This window comes from Cardiocondyla obscurior, linkage group LG11 (genome assembly GCF_019399895.1).
Source record: "Cardiocondyla obscurior isolate alpha-2009 linkage group LG11, Cobs3.1, whole genome shotgun sequence".
Lineage (NCBI taxonomy): Eukaryota > Metazoa > Arthropoda > Insecta > Hymenoptera > Formicidae > Cardiocondyla > Cardiocondyla obscurior.
This window is the reverse complement of record NC_091874.1, coordinates 3579274-3602404: the sequence shown is the minus strand read 5'-3', so window position 1 is coordinate 3602404 and position 23131 is coordinate 3579274. Positions and strand designations below refer to the sequence as shown.

The 23131-nt window shown below is 38.6% G+C and overlaps 3 protein-coding genes and 1 long non-coding RNA gene across 7 annotated transcripts; 2 read left to right on the top strand and 2 right to left on the bottom strand.

The window, feature by feature from the left end:
• Nucleotides 1-2397: 2397 nt before the first annotated feature.
• LOC139106460 (uncharacterized) lies at nucleotides 2398-4566 on the top strand. 2 transcript variants are annotated; one of them, XR_011546354.1, is made up of 5 exons: nucleotides 2398-2506; nucleotides 3104-3253; nucleotides 3552-3915; nucleotides 3987-4224; nucleotides 4434-4566. It is a non-coding gene; the product is annotated as an uncharacterized lncRNA (long non-coding RNA). The 2 variants fall into 2 exon arrangements; XR_011546355.1 differs by lacking the exon at nucleotides 3104-3253 and having other exon boundaries at nucleotides 2422-2506.
• Nucleotides 3432-13105, bottom strand: LOC139106429 (high affinity choline transporter 1). The gene is made up of 13 exons (XM_070663203.1): nucleotides 12882-13105; nucleotides 8876-9097; nucleotides 7512-7619; nucleotides 7108-7336; nucleotides 6764-6992; nucleotides 6425-6662; nucleotides 6240-6346; nucleotides 6069-6172; nucleotides 5786-5916; nucleotides 5395-5663; nucleotides 4741-5319; nucleotides 3951-4201; nucleotides 3432-3830 (listed from the first exon to the last, which is right to left on the bottom strand). Exons 2-13 carry the CDS (start codon nucleotides 9051-9053, stop codon nucleotides 3569-3571), a joined length of 2685 nt encoding a protein of 894 aa, XP_070519304.1. The 5' UTR covers nucleotides 9054-9097; nucleotides 12882-13105; the 3' UTR covers nucleotides 3432-3568.
• Nucleotides 7521-23098, top strand: LOC139106431 (heparan-alpha-glucosaminide N-acetyltransferase). 3 transcript variants are annotated; one of them, XM_070663206.1, is made up of 12 exons: nucleotides 7521-7638; nucleotides 20273-20469; nucleotides 20536-20645; nucleotides 20736-20842; nucleotides 20927-21036; nucleotides 21113-21213; nucleotides 21287-21394; nucleotides 21472-21736; nucleotides 21810-22104; nucleotides 22186-22310; nucleotides 22401-22584; nucleotides 22681-23098. In XM_070663206.1, exons 2-12 carry the CDS (start codon nucleotides 20326-20328, stop codon nucleotides 22857-22859), a joined length of 1728 nt encoding a protein of 575 aa, XP_070519307.1. In that variant the 5' UTR covers nucleotides 7521-7638; nucleotides 20273-20325; the 3' UTR covers nucleotides 22860-23098. The 3 variants fall into 3 exon arrangements, with proteins under 3 accessions (XP_070519307.1, XP_070519308.1, XP_070519306.1); XM_070663207.1 differs by lacking the exon at nucleotides 7521-7638 and adding an exon at nucleotides 19935-20142 and having other exon boundaries at nucleotides 21825-22104; XM_070663205.1 differs by lacking the exon at nucleotides 7521-7638 and adding an exon at nucleotides 19935-20142.
• Nucleotides 15820-19624, bottom strand: LOC139106438 (caspase-1). The gene is made up of 7 exons (XM_070663215.1): nucleotides 19253-19624; nucleotides 17553-17714; nucleotides 17315-17463; nucleotides 16902-17146; nucleotides 16624-16802; nucleotides 16384-16519; nucleotides 15820-16237 (listed from the first exon to the last, which is right to left on the bottom strand). Exons 1-7 carry the CDS (start codon nucleotides 19292-19294, stop codon nucleotides 15993-15995), a joined length of 1158 nt encoding a protein of 385 aa, XP_070519316.1. The 5' UTR covers nucleotides 19295-19624; the 3' UTR covers nucleotides 15820-15992.
• Nucleotides 23099-23131: the final 33 nt, after the last annotated feature.

The window sequence follows — 23131 nt, the reverse complement described above, 5'->3', positions numbered from 1 at the left end:
GCACTTTGAGCGACATCATTCGTTACAGCGATTATTATCCTAGTCATTGCGATCATGATAAATACATTGATACCATTACAGACTATCATTAATACGAATGCATTTACTATGACGAAAAATATCTAAAATGTCAGCAGAAATCCCGAAAAAATCTCCGATTTTTATGAGATTTAATCAAAATGTTTTGAATGACGAACGAATATTTATGGAAAGATATTTCGGCGCGAATCAGATTAATTAAAATAATGTCGATTTAAATCAATATTTAAGTCTGAAGCGTTCTACGTATTTTAGATTTTTTTACACAAAACATTTTAAAACTTATCTGAAATATGTTTGTCGAATTTTGTAAAAATTTATGTGAAAAAAATCGTTCCGGGATTTCGTTAAAAATGTCGGACGTCAATGTTTCCTATCTGTCGATTTTTCTTAATTATAAATAATGCTTATATCAAGGCGAGCTTATCTGACTAATTTATTCATTAGCTGACCGTGTTCGCCAGAAGGGTTCAAGGAGTTAGTGCGATTCCACATTAACTGTTTAATTTAGTTATTATCTCGAATAACTTCAGATTTTTTAAAAGAGTGTCAAAGAGTTCTAATCTACTGAAATTAAATCACTTTAAACTTTTTTCACTTTGAATTCTCCTCGACGTGTTATCGGCGCGGTCAGGCCAATGGTATTTTCTTTATCTTACGCTTTGGCACATAATTCACGTTGCACAATATATCAATTGCGTAATTTGTTCGAAGATAAATATTCTTATTGTACATACTACTTATTAACAATATACCGTGTAATACATGACATAGGTGTAAACGTGTACATTACAAAGGGTATTTCTTATAAGAAGTCCGATGGTCGCATACACACGTGCTCAAAAGAAAAAGTGTAAGTTGATCTCAGGGAAAAAAAAAATATGACAACTCTTTTATAAGAGTTATTTATTTTATTACGGAGGAATGCTTAAAAAAAGCACGTGCTATGCCATCATCGAGCCATGATACGTTACATTTTAAACTATTTTAAAGGATTAAGTACCACTATGAAGGACTCATTGAGTTCTTCACGAGTCGATTAAGTCTCGAATGCTCGTCTTCTTAAATTTAATAATACTGATGCAGGTATTCGATGTTCGTCTCTTCGCTACTTTATGTTGTATACGCGTCTTACAAAAGTGCGTAGAGAATCTAAAGATGCGATTTAAGTATGAAGTCTCACTCAATTCAAGTAACTACGATCGCCTCTATGCTAGTTCTTAAGATTAAACGCTTACTTTACAATAGAAAGGTATAAATTAATAAGAATATAATAATTAGAAACGATACGAGGAATTTCTCGTGTAGGTTCGCGCGATAAATACTGCTAACTTAAGATTTCGCTAATTATTCGGCTGCTTCGTCTATAACAGTCCGACGAATTTATACTTTTGAAATTAATAACGAGAGATAAGCACGCGTAAACTTACGTTGTATTTTCCGATACGGGCGCGATGAAAAAGATATTTTCTTTCCTATTTATGAAGTTCCGTTGCGATATAAAAGTGTTGCGCTATTTATATTAGGTGTTTATCTCTAATTATCATTCGTATTTTTTTTTTTTCCTACATACATTATTGAGCTCGAGGAGATCGTTCCTCACTAATGTAACGCGAATAAATCCGCGAATAATCCGATTTCTAGCTACACTTGTACAATATAATTACGTGTTGTGCTGTACAATATTCTACGGAGTTAGAATATATTGCGTCGGTGGAAAAATATCATACTTTCTCGTTGGCATATCGTAAATTTGCACGCGACATTCTTTGGACGTTCCGTTTGTTATCAACGATAACAAGCTCGTTGGCGGAGCTTGTACAGTCGTTCGTTTCACGACCACGCTTATTGCACCATATCCCTTCTGTATTTTTTTTTCCCGAGCTAAACTAAAGAGAAACCGTAAATGCGTTCATTTCTGGTACGTGTTACACTCGGCGCCGTGTAGATCTTGCGTTACGAGATTCATTTTAGAATAATGAATTGTGTGACGTCAGAGGCGAGGGAAATAGAAAAAAAAAAGATATGTAACGTGTGGTATAAATTTACTGAAACGCACTGGCAGAATCATTCAAACGCTTCCCGTCTTATTTCTCTTGCCTTTGACGCTATAATTTAAGATATTCTAATATTAAGTGTTGACTACGCTTAAGATCTATTTATCATTACCTTATCTTTAGTAATTAACTGGGTTACGTTAAAAATCTAAAATTGATACAAATATGCATTGAAACCCCTTTCAATTATATGTGTATTTACATTTTAGGTACGCTTACGTGCCTATTTACAAGGAGCCTTCTGGTACGAATTAGTCAAACTTCCTGGTCTCTTAACAAAGCCAGAGATCATCGGCATTGGTCTTATTTTCACGTGGAATGTTACGAAATAGGAGGACTGCGATTTAGAAAATTGGATACGTCGGCTATGAGCTACTTGGTTCCATAAATAGTTGTCAGTCTGAAAATTGGTAAATGGATTCTATAAACTATAAAACGCTGCTCCTAGTCTTACGTTATATTTATAGTGTAATATACAAATGCCTAATTAATTATAGGAAAGTGTTTTTGATACAGTCGAAGTAGCAAGACGTTAGGTTACGTTAGGTTACTTGCTTACGAAAAAGGAACAAATTAGAAAATTTATTTATCTAAAAATAACAACTGACGTTAAAAGACATGTGTAACAACACAACAAGATAAATAACGCGTACACCCGTAATGTTAAATAAATTAAATCAAAGTTTAAAGAGGAGATTGACTTTCGAGATTGTGAAAATAATAATTATATTGATCAGATTTCTAATAATTCGTTGTGTAATTCCACTTAACTGCCGGAACTTTGATATCTCTTTACTCAAACGAAATAAGTGAAAGACATATAATTGCATACGATAATTGGGTTTGTTAAATGTGCTGACACAAATTATCACAAATATACGAGCTCTTAATGCGTAACGCTCAGTACAAATTCTATTAACTAGCATGCCATTTCATTAATTGATAAACCTAAAGTCTCTCAATTGTATATAAATATTTTTTAGTCTGCATATGCAAATTTGCGATAGTTTCAGATTGAATCGTACAACAAACCGAATTACAGGATTGAGCATGCCGAAAAAGTGACGGGGGCAGGCTTTATGATTGTCCTTGTTGTTTAACGTTCTCCAAGTGTGCCTTAGAAGACGGACGTAACAGTGAGATAGCTGATGCAAAAGGTTTCTTTTTTATATAAATATTTTTAATTAATATAATACGGAAAATAAAATTATACACGATGCTCTCACTTTTAAAATCTAGAACACAAGATTTTGTAATGCTCCTTTTTACAAAGCCTCACGGGTTTAGTTTTACATTCTACCTGCCATCCCATATCAATTAATTATTTTTTGTTAGATTCTAATCATATAACTTCATGGGAAAAAAACGACGGAATTTTTTGCACCAGCTTATCGTACAACCGAATTCGACATTTGTGTTTTGTGTAAGCTGACAAATGTCGTTCTTTGATTTCAGAGACTCGAAATCCCGTTTTAGAACCTGCTGACAGCTTCATCATCGGTGACGAAATAATTGGAGCTCTTCGTGGTCGAACTGTACATGCTGAAAGTGGGGCTGACAATCAGGCTGCTCGGGTTGCTGAGCTCCGTTTCGTTCATCGACGAGTGCCTGCCGATGGTGGCCAGACGTTTGTCCTTCCTCGCCAGTGTCATGCACTCCGGCCTCAACGGCATCGACGGATAATTCGGCTGCCTGGCAAGCGTCGTCAACGCTCGGTCGCCTGTATCATTGAAGCTGCGCAAACGTTTGAGAGCATGATCGGAGAGGGTGTTCAAGGGTCGTATTATTTACAGTGGATGTTTAATTTAAAAAGTAAAAAGTGAGTAACTATTTCGCTTATTCTCTCATGAATACCTGTGATGTCGTACGATGCCTCTTTTTATTTTGCAGTGCTCGTTTCCAGTCTGCCCTTCGGGCGCGGTTCCGTGGGTCTTGCATGCTTCTACCCCCATCGATGGCACGGGGGACAAGGAGCCCGGTCCGTACGAGCCATTGCTCTGTCTCCTGTCCAGGATGTTGACCAGTTCCACCGATGGCGTCGGCGAGAATGTGCTTTGAGGACAGGCGACGCAAAACGGCGTCTCATGGGAGCTATGTACGGGAAGCTATGGAAAATCTAGTTGAATACGTATGTTCTCTGTTTACGCCAAGGTTACATGATCGTGCAGGATCTTTCGGAGGTTCCTCAAATTTTGTTTTAGGATCCTCTTTTAAATCCTCACGATCTTTACTAACGAACAATCGTGCTAAATAACAAAACGTAAAAACAGTCATGCGTAAAATTAATTTAAATAAGTAATTTATAATTTTTTATTGTCGACATTTTTTTAATTTCAGCGAAAATCCGTGGAAAAAAAATTAAGAAAGATTTAATAGCCTGTTGAGATTAAATACCATGGAGAGAAATCAAGTATGGGAGACGTTGAGAAACGTTCAAAATTTCTCGCAGAACTCGCTAAGGAATCCTCTGAGGCTTCGCTACCTTTAAAGGACCAACCAATAAACGAAAACACATAAATGAAACGAATATACAGAATTTAATAAAATAATTCATACAGGTAACTAAAAATATAACAGAAAATATGCGTGAAAAGAAAATAGTAGCTCGTCACAACGGCGACGATGTGTGGTCGTCGTCGCTCACCTGCAGCGACGGTCTCCGCAGCATGCCACCCTCCATACCGACGAGTTTCACTCCCTTTACGCATTTTCTAGGTCCAACGCTAGCAGGCGGGTTCTCCTGAGTCTGATTCAAGTTGTACTCCATGTTGCTCCGGTCGACGATGTTGATCCTGTCATTGTTTCGCGATTTCTCGGTGCTCGGTCCGAGCTCGCAGCCTACTTTTGCATACGAAGGGGCACACGGAGTGATCGGAGTCGCCGGGATCCCAATCGACCGGGTGGGCGACAAAATCTGGGGCCCGATCGGACCCGGACTACGTAGATTTCTCACTGCGAGAATCTGCTCTCTGCACGGATCAGGAATCGGTGTGTATACTGGACTCGCCATCGAAACGTGACGTGCCGGCGTTTGCATCGCGCTACGCAGATTTTGTTGACCCGGCAAACTGTGCCCCGTACGTTGCACCGAAGTCGGAATGAGATGACCGCTGGTCATCACGTCACCGTCGCGATCGATCGCGTCGTCGTGGCCGCAAGTTCTCTCGTCGTCATAAACGCATGTGCCGATGCCGTCGCAGGAATCTATACCCGATGTCGATTTCTGAAAGAAATAATCGCATTATCATACGATCGAAATACGCTAAGTGAACGTGGCTAGCTCATAATTTGCATTTACAGAGGACGAGTCCATGAGGGCGGCGCCGGAGCTGCTTTGCATAACACCCGGCTCTTTGGATTTCTTGGGAGAGTAGATGTTTAGCACATCGCAACATCGAGGAAAGTATCCCTTGCCGAGTAAGGTTCTAGTAAGAAAACTCGTGAAGAGCTGTGTGAAGAGGGCGATTATCATAACGGCAGTGCGAAAAGGAAACTTCTGAGCGCGCGTTCTGGTATCGTAGAACGGATATTCAATGAGCGGACGTATCCCAAGTCCTCTTTCTCCGCCTGAAAACATACGTAAGTTTTACCAATTACTTATGCAATGAAACGATTATCACTTATGCAATGAAACGATTATTTGAAAACTGATAATTTTTAAACATTAATAATTAAAAATTGTTACTAACCACCAAGGCGCAGAATGATAGCGATGAAATAACCAGCCAAACAGCCGTAAGTATCCACCATAGTAGGCCAATGGACCACGGCCAACAATTGCGGAAACAAGACGACATAGACAAGATCGGAAGACAAGTACCTTCGAACAAGAAATTAATACCGTTTTCGAATAGGTAATTTTATTTTATTTTTTAATAATTAATGCAACTTATGAAATTATCGTAAAAAATGGCAGGCTGCACATGTCGAGATTTATATATTACAAAGAATAGAAAAGGAGAATTTACTTACGAAAGATAGTAAACGCTGCTGACTGTGAGAGCAACGAGAGTGGATAGCATGGAAATGACGATTACGGAAATTCTCAAGACCCAATTTAACTCACGCTCGGACGCCTGTAACAAAGAGAAGGCTTTAATGACGGCTGTTCGCCATCGGCGAATTAACATAAATCGTACTTACTTTGGGCCGTATCGTGAGTTTGTACACGTTCCTAGTGAACATGGAACTGCTGGCGAGGATACTGGAGTCCGCTGAGGACATCACCGCCGCCGAAATCGCACCGAGACCTTGCAAAATTAATTTTTAAAAAGTGAATTTATGAAAAAGTAGAAATATGTAATTAATTTTGACACGTAAAAACCTACCGACGAAAGATACCCATTGGGGCGTGAGATACCGCAGAACCATCGGCATCGCAGCGTTTCCGTCGTCTGTGGTGAACGTTCTGTTGTATCCTGGAACCAAGGACCAGTCGGTTGCGCGAGCGACCACTCCAATTACAGCTGACGGTACAGCGAGTAACATACAGCCAAACATCGAGACAATTGACAGTGTCGTTGCGATAGAAGTGCTTTTAATACTTAGAATTCGTTGAAAATAACCCTATAAAAAAATTTAATAAATTAAGAATTTTAATTTTAATTTTTTTTTTGTCAGCAATTATGTAGTACATTGCTGAGAAATGGCTTGAAGGATTAAGTCACCTGCCAAGGTATACCACCGAACACCAGTAGCAGCATACCGTCTACCCATTCGCCCAGATCCTCATTCTTTACATGTCCCAGCCAGTCCTTCGGAGTGAGATTATGTTCGAACGATACTGCGGGATGTACCATGGAAAACGGTGCTGCTATCAGTAAGCCCAGCAGGATGCACAGCAGCTGCAGTGCGTCTGTACACGCCACAGAATATAATCCACCGAAAACTGTGTACCTAAAAACGCATCTGGTATTTTTCATCTTGCTTGCGATTTCGTTTTATGAGCTACGTAAATTGAGCGAGAGGAAACGGATATGGGTCCGTGTTTCTCATTTAGCGTTATTCTTACACAGCCGCCAAGAGCGCGGAAGCGCAAACGCTGATGTTCGGATCAACGCCGGCGACGACTGCCAGCGAGCTTCCTAGTGCTCTTAAAACGGCGCCGCACCAAAAAAGATCGCCGCAGAGCGCTGGCAGGAAAAGTAAGCCTCCGATTCCGGCGCCGTATCGTTCTTGAAAGGGATCCAGCATTGTCACATACTCGGCCTTCCTCATCGGCCGTACGAAGAGCAAGGCACCTTAAAAGTAAAAGATAAAAGTTCACTGGCGGTTTATCATACATTGCAATTAATTTGTATATTTACAATTAATCACAAGATCTGATTTTAATTTTTTTTTAATTTTTTTTAGCTACAAATCAAACTTATGAAAATCAAAAACCAAGAGTAAGTCTCTTGCTTACGTGCGACGTACCGAAAAGGAGACTGAGGCTGTACCCGATAGGTACTTGGCACCAGGCTAGACCCCTCGTGAACATAGCTTCGGCGGTCCCGTTGACGAAGGCTCCTCCAACCCATGTCGCTGCATATTACATAATATGGTAAGTCGTAAACACATTCTTATCTCTTCAACTACTTGCATTCATTAAAACTTTCACGCGGATCGTAAAAATTGTCGGCATTTGTTACGACAATATGAAGCACGTTGTGTCAGCAAAATTTTTCCGCGTAGCTTGCACATATAAGTACAGCGAAACAAATGCTTAACAAATTAGTCAGATTTCGTTATCCGTTTACAAAGAACGGTAGGAAGAGAAAGCAAATGAGAAAGGGAAACGAATTGGTTAAAAAAAAAGGATTGAAAAGAGGAGACGAGGGTGTACTTGACGTCCGTGTTTTTCTACGGATAAATATCGCAGAGTAGTCATTACGGTAATGGAGAATGCAAAAGAGGTATTCAGTGCCGCGAAAGACTGATGAGAAAATTCGAAACGGTTGAATAAAAACAGGGTTTTATTAGTAATCTGGAAATTGCAAAGTAAATTAAAAATAAACGAAATAAACCTACTTTGCGAAGCGACAAAATTTCTTTCGCTTTTAAAATTGGGGTCAGATCAAAAATAACGAAGAGGGAAATATATCGATTGAGAGCGCGAATCAATTTTAGATAAGGCAACCGACGTTTTTACGGTGTTACGATGCACGGCGGTTGACACGTGTCGATATCGGTAGAGAAAATAGGGCTTCTGTGTTCCCTTTTTACGACATAATTTCGTAAAAAGTTCGCATCTTCTGATGGAGGATGCAACAAACTTGGAAAGGAGACGTTTCAGGCTGGACAACTCGCACGATAGATTATCATTTCCGCGAGGGAGTTTAACGCCTGCAGAGACTGGCGATCGTTTCACAGTAATTTTTTAAATAATAATTTTTTATTCTTAAAATCTGAAATTATTTCTCAACATTTCTCTTTTTTTTAATGCTAGAAAAAGATGATACCATCGTCTTAAACGTTGAGAATTAAAAGAACGTAAGCAATAATAGAATCTAAATTTTTTTTGATCGGGTGTGTAAGCTCACAATTTTTCATCATCTGCTATTAATATTCGTGTAATTCTGAAAGATTGGTCCTTCACCTTGCTAATATTTTAAAACGTTTTGAAGCAGGAAATCCGCGTAATAGATCTGCGTTCGTTTCAATAGAAGTCATACGTAACACGTGAAATAAATAGGCCAGTTGGCGTATACTCTTGTATGATAAACTTTTAATGCTACTAAAGAAAAAGGATTCAGTTTTTGCGAAAAAATTTAGAGGGAAAGTTCCCTGGAGATGATTACCGATGAGGGTAAAAATGCCGAGCAGGGGTCCGAGGCGTCGGTTCGCCAGCATCATGTCATCCTGCAGATGACCCTGGGCGGCCTGCCGTCTCTTGAACGCGGCAGCCCATACGCCGACGGCCAGCACTGCGACGTAAAACACAATCACGCCGATTACGCCCGTCATGTACACCCCCATCTTCCTCCGTGGTTCTCGTCTGCTTCCGGATGTAAGCTCTGCAACTGAATGATTGATAGTAAAAGCGGAGTAATAACTAGCATCGCTGAACGTCTACAGAGAGTCGCAAAAGTATTCGCGTTCTTTCCGCCTCGATTTCGCACAGACTCTAAATTGTCGACGGTTTGCGTTTCTAGAGAAGCTATCGTGGAATCTACGAACAAGCACGACGACTTTATAAACTCGATCTTCGGCCAAACCACCGAAAAATACCAATTTAGATCGCTAACTTCCAGCCAAGCTCGTTTTCTTGTCGAAACGTACGGTAATAGCTTTCAATGGGGATCGTTTGACGCTAGATTCTTTTATTTCTTTCATGATAGCTCTTCACGAGCAATTTCATTAAAGAAGTGTTCAAGATGCTCCTTGCCATTGGTCCTCGCAACGTGGAGCTACGTAGCACAATAGCTGCGCTTAGTGGTTAATAACCGGATGTAGGCTGTTGGTTGTAGTTCATGATATGAAATTACATGCGTACTGTGACCTCGAAGTTTGGCACACCTTTCGTGAAACGATCGGTATGGCTACGTATTTAACCGCTGTACATTTCCGAGCGCTTATCGTGACGTCCGTTTAACAAGTCTGGTAATGGGACTGTTACGTTTGTCGGGCAATAGAGAGACAACGCGGAGGTATGTACGCGCGGATTAATCGGATGTAAAGCTATGCTCTCACGATCAATACCGCGTTAATTATTCCGTCCCCTTGATTAACGTCGCCGTGCAAATAAGCCCGCGTAGATACGTTTCTACTCAACTCAACTACGTTTGCCGGCGCGCAAAGCCGCTCTGGCCTTCGACATTTAAAAATTAACGTCCCCATGTGCAGGTAAAATTCAAATATGCAGAATGACGTCAAAAAGTGATATATAGTGAGATCGCCGCGTTAGCTTTTTATTTGCGCAAGAGGTTCCATCGATTTTGCGAGGATAATGTCCACGGAACGACACGGCATGACTTGATTCTACGATCGCACGAAGCGTTACGCGAAACCGCGCTACGGATCCCGTTCACAGTTGAGAGCTCTTCGAACCGCGCGCGATGACCGATGACGTACAGCTTGACATTTACCATCGAGCACACATTTCGTGGGAGTCTGCGCCAAAGCGGTCCAGCGTGCAGAGAGCTAATCGAGCGTGACGGCAATCGCATAACGCGGTTTAAAATTCAAGCGTGCCCTAGATATCGGGCGAGATGGGTCGCGTAGGGTCATGACCCCCGGCAGCCGAGCACCGCCGTGTCACGTTATAAAGTTCAGTCGAATTGTATGACGGACCTGCATTATTAATTTGCGCTCGGAGACGCGGCGCTTTCTCGCCGAGGAAAGCTGACACGGTGACGAACGGCTCGTGCACACGCGCGCGTAGAAAATAGAAAACGTGTACACCCGCGCGGAAATAAGCCCATCTCAATGAAGAGATGAGAGCGAAAGGAAAGGAGGGAGTATCGTCCGCGATATTTACGGAAGATATCTACGTCGAGCAGCGAATTTTAAAGCGCGAAACGTTGAGAGATCGATTTCAACTTCTAAGCGCGCCATGCCGGGCATACGTGCGCGACGTTTCCCTCGACGTTGAAATTTTTACGCTTCGAAACTCGAACGGTGTTATCACGAGCGTTCGAGCCGAATTAAATTGGAACGCGTCGGATACGTTGGCAATGACGACGCAAATAAAAACCGCAGATTAAATTATTAAAGTTCTACGTGCGCTCTCCGCTACCCCGTCGCGAGACGATGCGTTTGTTCCTCGTTTCCTCGTAGTTCGAAAACTATCGGCACGTTCTCTTTTAAAATGCGCTTTTAAAGTGGGCTTTTACGTGCGCGCTTGCACGCGGACAGTTTTAGAATACAACCGCGTCAATTGATGATCTATTTAACATCCGCGCTATATAGAGATGCACACCGTTTTATACTTAAACTTCAATAATCGATAAACACGCCTGATCGCAGCGACATTTCCATTTTAAAATAGTACATTTAAGAGATAGGAATGTAATATAAAAAAGGAACTTGTGAAAAACAAGTGTCTACCTCTAATTTCATGTAATAAAAATACATTGAACCGTCAGTTCTAACGCGTAGCAAAATGATAATAAAATAAAGAGCCGTGATTTAAGCTCCGAAGAAACTTTCGCGCAAGTTGGGAAGACATCGTTTATTTTTTATCAATTTTTACGGTAAAGGCAGCCAAACCAAAGCTAGATTTTTTTGGTCCCTTTTATATTTTAACGTTTTTAATTAGCATTCTGCAAATATATAGCTATCTCGCTTTAAAAAAAAATTACTGGCGGCGTATAAATTTACGTCTCCGAGATAGGAAGTAAATCTTTCATCGATAATGTGCTCACGGCCTATGATCTCATTATCTCACCGGCACAAAAATAGAAGAGCAAGCTAATACATGCTTGGTTGTGGTGAAGGGTAACCAGCTTTCAAAGGCTAAGGGAAAGCGAAGAAAAAGATGCGAGAGGCGACCAGCGATAATTTTAAAGCGTCTTTCAAGGCTGAACAATTGTGGAAGAATTTTTCAACAGGATATTCCCAATTGAGAATATCACGGCCGATTATAATAGGACAGGATAGTGGGAAGGCGAGGGGAGATAGGGATAGGAGAGGCGAGAGAAAAAGATTATTTGCCATATCGTTGGAGAAGAATCTCTTGAAGGGGATATAAAGCTCGCCGATATAACAAGATGAAAGTTTAAACGAGAACAAAAATGAAACGCGAACTATCATGTATCGATTTCGGCACGATGAATGCTTAAAAATAGCGGGCGAAAAATTATTACGGCGTTTACATTGTTGAGGGATTACGAAATTTGATTTGCTGTTATATGAAAGATCAAATAAAATTTTTAATGGCTTATTTAATCAATCGGTCTAGTCTTGTGATAGTTTTGCTATCTTCTCTTCTTTTAATGTTTGACTTTTGAAGAGATTCGACGTAGTATCGCTGTTACAGCAAAACACACGTGTTATGAAATCATAAGCGACGTTTTTGGCGAAGCTTAACAGGCAGCTGCGTTTCGAAGCAAGCACATTGTACAAGATTCAAAAAATTGATTGCTCGTAAATCGCTGGCAAGATTTTGCGAAACCTCTCACGAAGTGACGATGATTCGTGAGCTCATTTGGCTCGCCCTGGCCTCGTCAGCGCGAATAAAATCAGCGCACGCGGTTTATCTTAGAACACGGAAACCGGGCCGTTCGCTGCCAACACGTTTTGTACCAGTCAACAACATCTTCTCGTCACGAAAGCCAAGTGGCCGCGAATCGATCCGCACTTTACTCTTCGATCCGATCTGCTGATAAAGCGAGAAAGATAAAGAGGAAGCTACATGACCGTGATATCTCGGAACATTTTCCGAAGGATCCTTCTGTGTAAGATAGTGCGCGTAAGATAACACAAGCGATCGCATCGGCAGATGTTTATTAATAATGACGATTCAAGAAAGACTCCCGTGCAAGAGCGACATAATTAAAAAAATGGATTTATTAAACTTAAACTTCGCAAGAATAAAAAATATCCTGGTTTCATTAAAGTTTCTTTTTCAGCATTATCAACGTAATTCTCATCGCCACTGATGTACGAGTACCGATGTTTCCTTCGTAGCGATGAAATTGTTCGGACTGATTTTTGGGATTGGATGATCCCCAGCATCCAAGTGAACCGGGCAGGACTTAAGAAATGTTGAGCAAACGGAAAAAGGGAAGAGACAGAGAGGGAAAGGGAGCGACAGGCAGAGAGAGAGACAGATGGGGGATCGAAATTCCGAGTCGTACTACTTACTCCCGGCTACCCCAGCGAAATTGTGCAGCGCATCCCTCTCACGCGGATACGTTCATCCTGCCGTGTATCTCAGATTTCTCTTCCGTCAGGATGAAGGAGGGTTCACCACCGAGGGACGAAATCGGCTTCTCTTGCGGCACGCGGATGCACAGCGCCTGTCGCAGACTCCGGGCGTTAGCCGTGCGACAGAGATGGCCCAGGCAGTACGACTAAATCTCTCCTACAGATTCAGCATCCCGCACGCTGGACCGCCACCACCTTGCTAGGGGTAGCGCGCGCGTCACGGACAAGGACGGAGCGCCGGTCACGCGCGCGCGCCTGATACAGATGTACAGGGTGACATGAGCCGCAAAATGGACGAGAAAGCGCGATCGAAAATACAGAGAGCCTTGATCTGGCAGCTACTAAAAAGGGCGCAGTCAACCTCTCTTTCGGCGGGTATTATAATTTAATAATTTTTAATTTGTCGCAGATCAATTTCTGCATCGATCACGTTGGATCGAGGAAAAAATTTCGACAGGTCTAATCGGAAAATTAATTTATTGAATGTTTAAGAGGGAAAAAGAAAACGACAACGAAATAATAACCGATACAATTCTTTTCAGGCTGTTGAAATAAACGATAAAATTCTTGGACACCTTGTATATGAATAAAGAGCGAGCGAGCGAAAGAGAGGTAGGACTGATCCAACTAGAGGCTATATAGAAGGGAAGAGATGGGAGAGAGAAGTATAAGCTCGCGGAGAAATAGAAGAGATCTGTGTGAGGAGAGCTGGCGAGAGATGGTGTAAGGACGATGGAGATAAGAATTGTTAAAAGTAAAAGAAGACAGTTTCACGGGTCAATGTTTCAACGTAATACTTGGTACATTGTCAATGCTGCGAGGCTGTATCAAGTAGAGACATGCAAAGTAAAGGAGCGATTGGATTGAAGAGGCGGCTGCAAAAAAAATTTGCATTGTCGGACAAAAAAATATACCTCGCGAGAGATAAATTCAAGAATGCATGGAGAACAAGTTGGATACCTTGAGCTTAAGGAGGACAGAGTCTTCGAGAGGTTTAGTCGAGCGAGAATATTAATAGAAGACACGGAGAATATGGGTTAGAGTAAAAGGGAGAATGGTAAGAATTGCAAATTAGGGGAGAGGGAAAAACGGATCGATGAGCTTAAATATAGACAGGTAAATAAATTTAAATATCGAGAAATTTATTTAAACAAATTTTACGCTCGTAAGACCTCTTTTATAATGTTATTATTGCGAAAGAAAAATAAAAGAAAAAAGATTTATTAAAAAGCAAACGTGATAGAATAAAAAAGAACTAACACATATAAGAGAACTAATCGAGAATTAAAATACAAACTTGCATCAGTCAACTCGTATGTGAGAGGAAAATAGAGGTGAAGTACAAAAGTGCGGAAAGAGAGTGGATGAAAAGGGTGGAAGAAAGAGTGGCGGCAAGGAGATGAAAACAACGAGGGAGAAAGAGTAGGAAGGTGGCACGTTCATGTGCGGGGGCAGCCCCCGTATTGATCTGTTCGCGCAAACTCCTGGTCCTTAGGCTCCCTCTGCGACCAGCTCTCACCCCCGCTTGTCGCCACCCTCGTCCTGTTTCATTCGTAGCATCCGAGTGCACGGCCTAGAGTCCTCTGGAGATTTAACTATGATCCCGAACCATTGTTTCCGTTGTTCGTTTGAAATCCCAACTGACACACATTGACCGTTATCATCTCACTTGATCTCAAATGTCATCACAGAAATATCCTTTTTGTTCTTCTGAAAACTGTCAGGCTATACGGCTCTAATCGTTATTTCGAAACATATGTCAACGCTAATTACCATTTATTTCTCTTTATGTTTTAATTGTGACTTTTGGATGCTGCTGACAATCGAAAATTCATGTTAAAAATCGCGAGAAAATCAGGCACCTTGTCTAGCCAACGTATTTTATCTGTTACGCATCAATTATCAAGGTAGCATTAACGCGCGTTTCCTACGAGAAGCTTTGCGGGAACGCTTAAGTGCGTTCTCGCAGAGCTACCTGACGCAATTATCAAACCACCTTGACGACGCACCGTGACCCTGCTCCTCGGGTCACAGCTTGATGGGGGTTGTCGCTACAGAGGGTGCGATCGGTGCGTTTATCGGCGTCTATATCAACTTCCATGTGCTCTTATCGATAACATAACTGAAGCTTCCGCAGTTTCACTTGAAACTTAAGTCGTGGAGAAATAGAAATAACAAAAATCGCACGCATATGTGTAAATTTAAGAAATTAATCTTTCATCCTTCAAGAATTAAAATTTAAAAATTAATAAAATAAGTAACGCGCGATTTTTTTTTATTTATCTATCTTGTGCATACAAGGGGTTGAAGTAATTGCATAAAAAAGAGCGGTTCTGCCATGAGAGCATTAACGATGTTGCGGTAACGTGTGATCGACAGATAGGGAACAACGTCGTTTTCGTGCGTTGAACAAGCTGTGTCGTTTTCGATCGTGAGTGGTCGACGTTTAATTAAATAGTGGAGGGCGTTGAACGGGATAGGCATCTGAAAAAGGGGGAAGCACACGAAAAAGAAAAAGGAAGAAATTGGCGGAAAGGATAAAGGATGAACGGTACGATGGGTCGGAGGAAACGTGAACAATTACGGAAAAGAATGAGACGGGACAGATAAGATTGCGAACAGAAGGATTTCAAAGACAATTTTTTTTTTAATTATTTATTTATTGAAGTAGAAGATGCCGTATGAAATATTAATTATTAAATTATAAATCAATTATCTATTAGTCTGTAATAATGGAGTATATCTATCACGCACATAACTTATTCCATTTAATCATTGTGTGTGTAAAACGCGTTTTCGGTCTGTCATAGGTATGTATTTACAATTTTTATGCAAATCATAAAAATAATATAAAATAAAAATAATAATACAAAAGAAGGTGGAACTTAGAGATTATAATGTAAAATATTACATTTATATTTTTTCAAAATAATTACTTAATTAATGAATAATTATGTAATCTTTAAAACTAAAAAAACTAACAGAAGAGTAAAATTCAAAAAATAACATTACAAGTCTTGTAAGTATACGAATTATCTAATAAGTAATTTATTTCTTTGATTTTGGCGGAAAATAAACGTTTCTAATCAACATCGTTGTCACCGATGGCACTTGCTTTTTATTGTGCAAAGTTAAATTGTCGGTATTAACGGAAGAAAAATCCGTGGCGACCTTCCGCGCAGTCATAGTCAGCATGGTCATTAAGTCCTTTGTCGTTCCATATTCATCTAAGATATCGCACAAGCATTGTATGTACCACGTTCCTTCTAAGGGATTCCTCCAGGTAAAAAACCCTTAAAATAACGGCGTTGCGTTAATAAAATGTAATGTTCAAATTAACTGTACATTGGCCCTTAGTTTTTTTTTTTTTTATTAAAGCTGTATTGCTTTTATAAAACGGGACAGTTTTCGTGCATTATAGAAAATATTAGTCATTCACCTTGAATCGAACTGTGAGCTATCAGAAAATCTGCATGAGTCGGAATAGCATAGGAAACTACTGAATCAGTTTCCGTTTTTATTAGAGTGCGAGGAGACAGAATAATGCCACTATCGGATTCATCACCTCGGCAAGCCTATAAAAAATAAAAAAACAAAACAGCTTATCAAATAAAATATTCAGGCGAGAATATATGTCGATAATTTAAAAGTAGAACAGGATAATATTATTATAGTTTACTTGGATAAAGAACAGCTTAGGCTTGCCAGCGAGCGTTAAACATTTGTCAGCGGTGAAAGGCTTCCAGAGCCCGTCGGACTTGTAGATGACATCCTTCGCACATAGCAGGTCGTTTTGCACTCCATGGGTTAAAATAATGACGCAGAGGCAATCGTTGTTCGAATGATCAAACTCTCTCACTGTGACATACATGATCGAACATTGTAATTAAATTTAATTAATACTTAACTCACACTTGATGCTACAACGCAAGAAATAGTGGTTCAAGAAATTTTCACCTTTCTCTATTTTGTTCATAATTTCGTTGTGAGTAAAGTCATTATAAAGTTCAACATCAAATCCGAGATTGTCAAAAGTTGTCTTGAGCCTACTCGCATCCAACGACGAGCCTTCTCGCACGTCGTAGCCAAAGTCAAATTTCTCGTGATTGAAGATTATGCACTTGCCACGATTTTGGTGATCCATGTTGTAGCAATCTGCGTCTTTCGATACCGATGCGTACGCTTTAGGTTCTTTAAACGTGCTGAGGACATATTATTTATAAATATATTAATTTTAAATTAAATTAAAAATTAGCTATAAGTACATTTAAAATTTATTAGTTTAAATTAATATTTCTTTCGTGATAATATTCTTATTTGTGCTTTGCGTATTTAATTTTCTTGTAAGTTAATGTAATGCCTTTCATTACCAAACATCACTGATTTCGTTAAGTGGAATGGTATTGACTTTAGCATCAGTTGTATCTGATTTTTTCGTTCCATTAGATTGGGAAGTGTCTGCAGTAGACCAAGTTTCCTTATATTGGGATTGCTCTGTCTCATTAGTACTGCTTGATGTCTAAAAATAAGAAGACAGTTTACATCTGCAATTAATTACGTTGATATATTTGACTTCGATCGATATATTATAAAAGTAAGTTTACTTACAAAATAGTCCGTAGTAGAAAACGATTTGCTTCTATAAAAGGGACGCTCTCTGAACTCAAGAACGGCAGAATATTTTCTATACCCAATAGAATCGACCACCGAATTAGATCTCTCTCTGGGAATATTTAATAGTAAATCTGTATTTTCCGTTTCTCTATCCACCTGAAAATATAAAAATTAACATTATTAACTCATTTGTTTATTAATCTAAACAGTTCGAAAACGAAATGCAAATGCATTAATTTAATTAAAAAATTATTACAAGTTTAAAAAAATTTCACTTTAAGATATTTTATTATTAATTGAATAGTAAAATAATTTTCTCTTGAATTTTCCGGTGTCAAATCTGCAAACGTGTTACAGCTTCTTAAAAAATAATTGTATTATTTTTAATAAATTTGCAGTTAATACATCTCGTAATAAAACTTTACATTGAAATAGATTTCGGACATTTATACATATGTTACTGTACCTCGAAAAGAATGTATCTGTCTTATCAGACGTCAATTTCGTCAATTAATTTCGTCATTAGTATTAACGCTGATTTCATTAATCTGTCTTATCTATCTATCATCGGAGCAATCTAGAGAGAAAGCAGTGATCGATGACGAAATTGAGTCAGCGAGAGTTATCGACGCAACAAAGCTGACAAAAGTGTCGCAACGAAAAGTATCATAGTGTGTTTGAACTATTAATAAGTTAGTCATCCTTTCCCAGATTAGAGAAATAAAATTTCACGAGCGATAGTGAAATGAGAGTTTCTTATCAATGATCTCAAATGTTGTTGACGCGATATCGATATTCATTTAAATTTTCCCAGAGTGATTCACCTTCTTTGTCTTTTAACAGATTTTTTTAGAAATCAATACGAATTAATTTGAAATAAACAATCAATTCCAAGCGAATAATTGATTGATTTTTTTTTGCACAAAAAGGACATGAGTGCTTGCTAATAAATTTGACTTAGGGATCTTGTTTGCTTTGTATCGAGGTTTGATGTTGGAGGAGAACAAAGGATATATGAACAAAGAGAGTTGCACAGGCTTTTGTGCTTCATAGAAAAATCGGGAAGTTCTTTTATGCTAGAAATTATGCACATATGCAAGCACGCAGAAACGATTTTTACACCGCGTCGCTATATTATCTTTTCAATTGAGATAATGACAAGAGTTAGAGATTTTGTAAAAGTTAATGTCACAAAACTTTCATTAATTGTTAATTTTAAAGATTTTCTCTCGAATTAAATATTACGAAAAATCTATCGTGGAAACGCTTATTTCGAGCAAAATTAAAATACGTATTTTGATTTCACGTACGTTCACGTAAACCCGCACGTTACCTTCGTTTATTAAAAATTTTATTAATCAAACTTGTTATCTTTTAACTTATCGTGTCCGTAGAATCAAATTCAATTATATACATTATCGATAAAAACTACAAAAAGAAATTAAAATACGAAGAATTATTTAAGCGTATTTTCGGTAATTCCTCTAAGGTTATCTCGAGTCTTGTTTATCCGCACAAGAAGATCAGCTGATGTAATATCGCTCTTCTTTTTTTCTCACTGAGAAACAAGTTCGGCGTTACGACAATAGTATGCGTTTCTTTGCCTCGTTTCTTTTAAGTAAATAGAAAACGTGCGTCGAAAAACTGAGGCATCGTCGATCTCTTCACGCAATTTTCTCGCATGCTCGCTTTACCTGTTGCGCCTCGGCTTCGTCGCCGATCGCCGAGGACTCCATACTACGCGGAGATGATTACACCTCGAGAGATCACGCCGCTGGTCCACGTGTTGTTTTACGAAAAGAATGCTGCTACGCTCGAGATCGCTCACCGAGAAACGACTGCGAAAAGGGTCTACTGGAGCAGACAGGCTTACAAGCCTTGGGTGTTATCCACTTTTGATAAAAATAAAATTCTTATCAAAATCTAGGCTTATCAAGCCTTATCTATCACGTTCGATTCCTATCACACGTTCCGCAATCGCCGGCAGAAGCGTGCTTACTTCTAAAAACCGCAGGGACCTCGTTGCGTCGCAGGATGTTCGCGGTCACGCGACGTAATAATCGAGCACCTACGAAAGGTCGCAATTGTAAACAGTATTGTAGATAAGAGTTACCTAGTTCGTTGGAGAGAGAGCGAGCATCTTGTTCGAAATTATTTTATGAATTCACCCGCATGTATAAATGTTTCCTTCTTTTCATTTTAATTTTCTAATGTGTCGTTTAAATCACTCGCGCGTTTCCTGCCTCTTTTGCGTTGAGAGAGCGTACGAAAATTTTATTCTATTTTTAATATTTATTGTCCGACTCGGCGCCGGTTGACTCGAACTACTAACGCGATTCGTGACTGTGGCGGCTCGTAGCAAATCTCGTTGGTACTAAAACTCCAAGTGAATCATCGCTGATGCAAGTAAAGATGTCTGATTAATGTTGATCAATGAACGATAAACGTAAGCGTATTTTCGAAAGTCTTGCCAAACGACGTCAGAAGTCGGAAGAAAGATCTTTGGAAGAATTTTACTCGCGAGAACTTTTCCTCGTTCAATGGCTGACCAATTCTGAAGTATACTAAACGTTGCAAATTAGGCGTAAGTTCTTAAAGGGCTTGGTTTTTCTTTGTTTGGTTATCTTTTCCTTTGTCTCGCGTCAATGTTATTTTAGCATCTTTCATTTCACTTTCTCTTTTTCTTAAGTCATAAATATATTTTTTTTTTTCAGTGACTCTTGGTTAGAAGATCCGATTTTGACGAGGCAACTACAATTGTGGCAAAATGTCTGTGATAAACCAATCTGATGGAGCTAAACGATGTCTTAATGCTAATGCAACGCTGGAAGTAGATGAAGCATGCTTTAGCATTCTGAATGAGTTTAATAGATCTGTTACATTTTATTCTCGTTTCTCAGAGTGTTATCGGGTATGTACTTGACATAAATTTTTTATTATATGCTTGGTTGTTAAATAATGTGGTTTACTATTTTAGTGTGATGATGTGCCACAAGCTACTTTGCTACCAGGAGTAAATACAACGCTACTTATATCCACAAAGTATCCTTTGTACATTTTTTACAAAGATGTTTACAATAATTGTCAGTAAGTAACTCAAATTTATGACTTCCTTATTTGTTACATCTTTTGCTCAGGTATAAATTTAATATAATTGTCTGTAATTTGTATTTGCAGTCAAACGTTTAATTTTAAAGAACATGGATATTATGGATGGAATATTTCCGAGGAAAATCCATGCCCTGAGATTTATACAATTCGCGAACCAATTAACAGTTATCTTCGTAAGTCAAAAGAATTTAAAATAGTTCTTTATTGGTTTTAATTTATAGAGCTAGTGTGTTAATTAATTTTTTTTTTTACTGTAGCAATATTTGCGGCTTTCATGGTATTCGTTTTGTTAACTATGTCGTTCACCATTGGCAGAGCTATTGTGCGTGTGTTAAAGGGAAAATTGTCGCCGGATAATATACACAATGTAAGTATTTTTACAGAAGAAATATGTAATGTTCTTTTATTACATGTATTACATTGAACATTGTGCATACTTTTAGGATATGGAAGAGATACTTCAAGAAGAAGAAGCATCAAATTCTAATTTAGTTAGAACAAACAGATCTAGCACCAGAATTCGTTCGATTGATACATTTCGAGGGTATACTTTATTTTTATACATAAAATGATATCCCATGTTGTCTCAATGCTAAATATAGTAATATTTATTTTAGAATCGCTGTTCTATTAATGATATTCGCCAACAATGGTGGTGGCAAATACACTTTTTTCAATCATAGCGCATGGAATGGTCTGACAGTAGCCGATTTGGTGTTACCTTGGTAAATTATCTTACTTTCTTTAAATTAAATACGTTTTATTCTATTATTATTATATTCTTACACTGTTACAATTTTAGGTTTGCATGGATCATGGGATTATCGATTACTATATCAAAACGCTCAGAGCTTCGAGTTACAAATTCGCGTGGAAAGATTATTTTACGGTGTTTGCTACGCGCACTTATTCTCGTGCTTCTCGGATTGATGATAAATTCGCAAAGTCATTTTATTAACACAAGATCGCTGAAGGATCTTCGATTTCCAGGTGTTCTTCAGCTTTTGGCCGTTTCATACTTTGTGTGCGCCACCATTGAAACCTTGTTTATGAAAACGTATTCTCAGGTTTGAATTACAATTATTCTTTAGAACCAAGTATTTACTGATGAACCAATATGTGATATTAATAATCTCTTAGGATGACGTGTTACAGTTCGGTCGATTTACAATACTGCGAGATATCTTGAATAATTGGCCACAGTGGTTGATCATTTTAGCGATTATGACAACGCATACTCTAATCACGTTTCTCCTGCCTGTACCAAACTGTCCAACAGGATACTTAGGACCCGGCGGTTACAATGAATTTGGAAAATATTACAATTGTACCGGAGGCGCAGCCGGGTACATAGACAGACTTGTGTTTGGCAGTCACATGTATTCTAAAACGAATAATTCCGTTTATGGTACCATCTTACCTCACGATCCCGAAGGTTTGCATGACAAATTTTATTCATTTCAATATAAATTTGATAAATTTTGTGTGATGTTAAATTAATAATTAATATTTGCAGGTATAATGAACACTATGTCTATGATACTTGTTGTGTACATGGGTGTTCATGCCGGAAAAATTTTATTACTCTACTATCAATGTAACGCTAAAGTGGTACGCTGGCTACTGTGGTCATGTATTACTGTAAGCTTCAATCTTTCAATATTTAATATACCAACAAACAAAAAAGACATATATTTTGTCCGAGTAATTTTAATCGATATTGATATTCAGGGTATTATTGCTGGATCATTGTGCCAATTTGAGAAAGAGTCTGGATTGATACCAGTCAGTAAGAAAATGATGTCACTCTCATTTATCATGACAGCAAGCTGTTTTGCATTCTTATTGTATGCAATCTTGCATATCTTGGTTGACAATAAACAGTATTGGAGTGGCGCGCCATTTATCTATGCAGGTTTGTAACATTTTCTTACAATATATGTATACATTTACAAAATTTCTTTCAACAAATTTTATATTTGTATTATATATAATTTATTATTTATTTTAGGCTTAAATCCAATTACTCTTTATGTTGGACATTATCTTACTATGGGTTTGTTCCCATGGGCTTGGAAATTGTCACACTCTACGCATTGGTCATTGCTTGCAATGAATTTGTGGACCACAACTTTATGGGGTGTTATCGCATATTGGTTGTATTTAAAAAATATTATTATATCTGTTTAAAGTTGTTATATTAAGTTTATTCCAAGGCGCCAGATACACGCCCTTTATAAGATTAAATATATTTTGTGATATACGAAAGCTATATTTCCAAAGAGAAATAACGAAAAGAGAAAATAGTTTACCACTCGCAAGCAATTATTCATTGTTCGTTAATATACTTATCAAATTAACAAATGCGAATCTCACTTCAAATTCATTATCATGTATTAATTTTTAAAAATAAATTTTCGTACAAAAGATTTTATCGAATTACTTTGTATTTTTAACATTAG

Bases quoted from the DNA above. Each gene is read 5' to 3' on its own strand.
- LOC139106429 (XM_070663203.1), bottom strand. From the start codon at position 9,053: ATGGGGGTGTACATGACGGGCGTAATCGGCGTGATTGTGTTTTACGTC. The intron at 6,663-6,763 runs GTGACTTAATCC...ATTTTTTTATAG, and splicing joins TCGGTGGTATACCTTGGCAG to GGTTATTTTCAACGAATTCT. The intron at 3,831-3,950 runs GTATTCATGAGA...ACGTTTGCGCAG, and splicing joins GGCATCGTACGACATCACAG to CTTCAATGATACAGGCGACC.
- LOC139106438 (XM_070663215.1), bottom strand. From the start codon at position 19,294: ATGGAGTCCTCGGCGATCGGCGACGAAGCCGAGGCGCAACAG. The intron at 17,715-19,252 runs GTAAAGCGAGCA...TTATATTTTCAG, and splicing joins ACGAAGCCGAGGCGCAACAG to GTGGATAGAGAAACGGAAAA. The intron at 17,147-17,314 runs GTAATGAAAGGC...ATATGTCCTCAG, and splicing joins AACGAAATCAGTGATGTTTG to CACGTTTAAAGAACCTAAAG.
- LOC139106431 (XM_070663206.1), top strand. From the start codon at position 20,326: ATGTCTGTGATAAACCAATCTGATGGAGCTAAACGATGTCTTAATGCT. The intron at 20,470-20,535 runs GTATGTACTTGA...TTACTATTTTAG, and splicing joins GTTTCTCAGAGTGTTATCGG to TGTGATGATGTGCCACAAGC. The intron at 20,843-20,926 runs GTAAGTCAAAAG...TTTTTACTGTAG, and splicing joins ACCAATTAACAGTTATCTTC to CAATATTTGCGGCTTTCATG.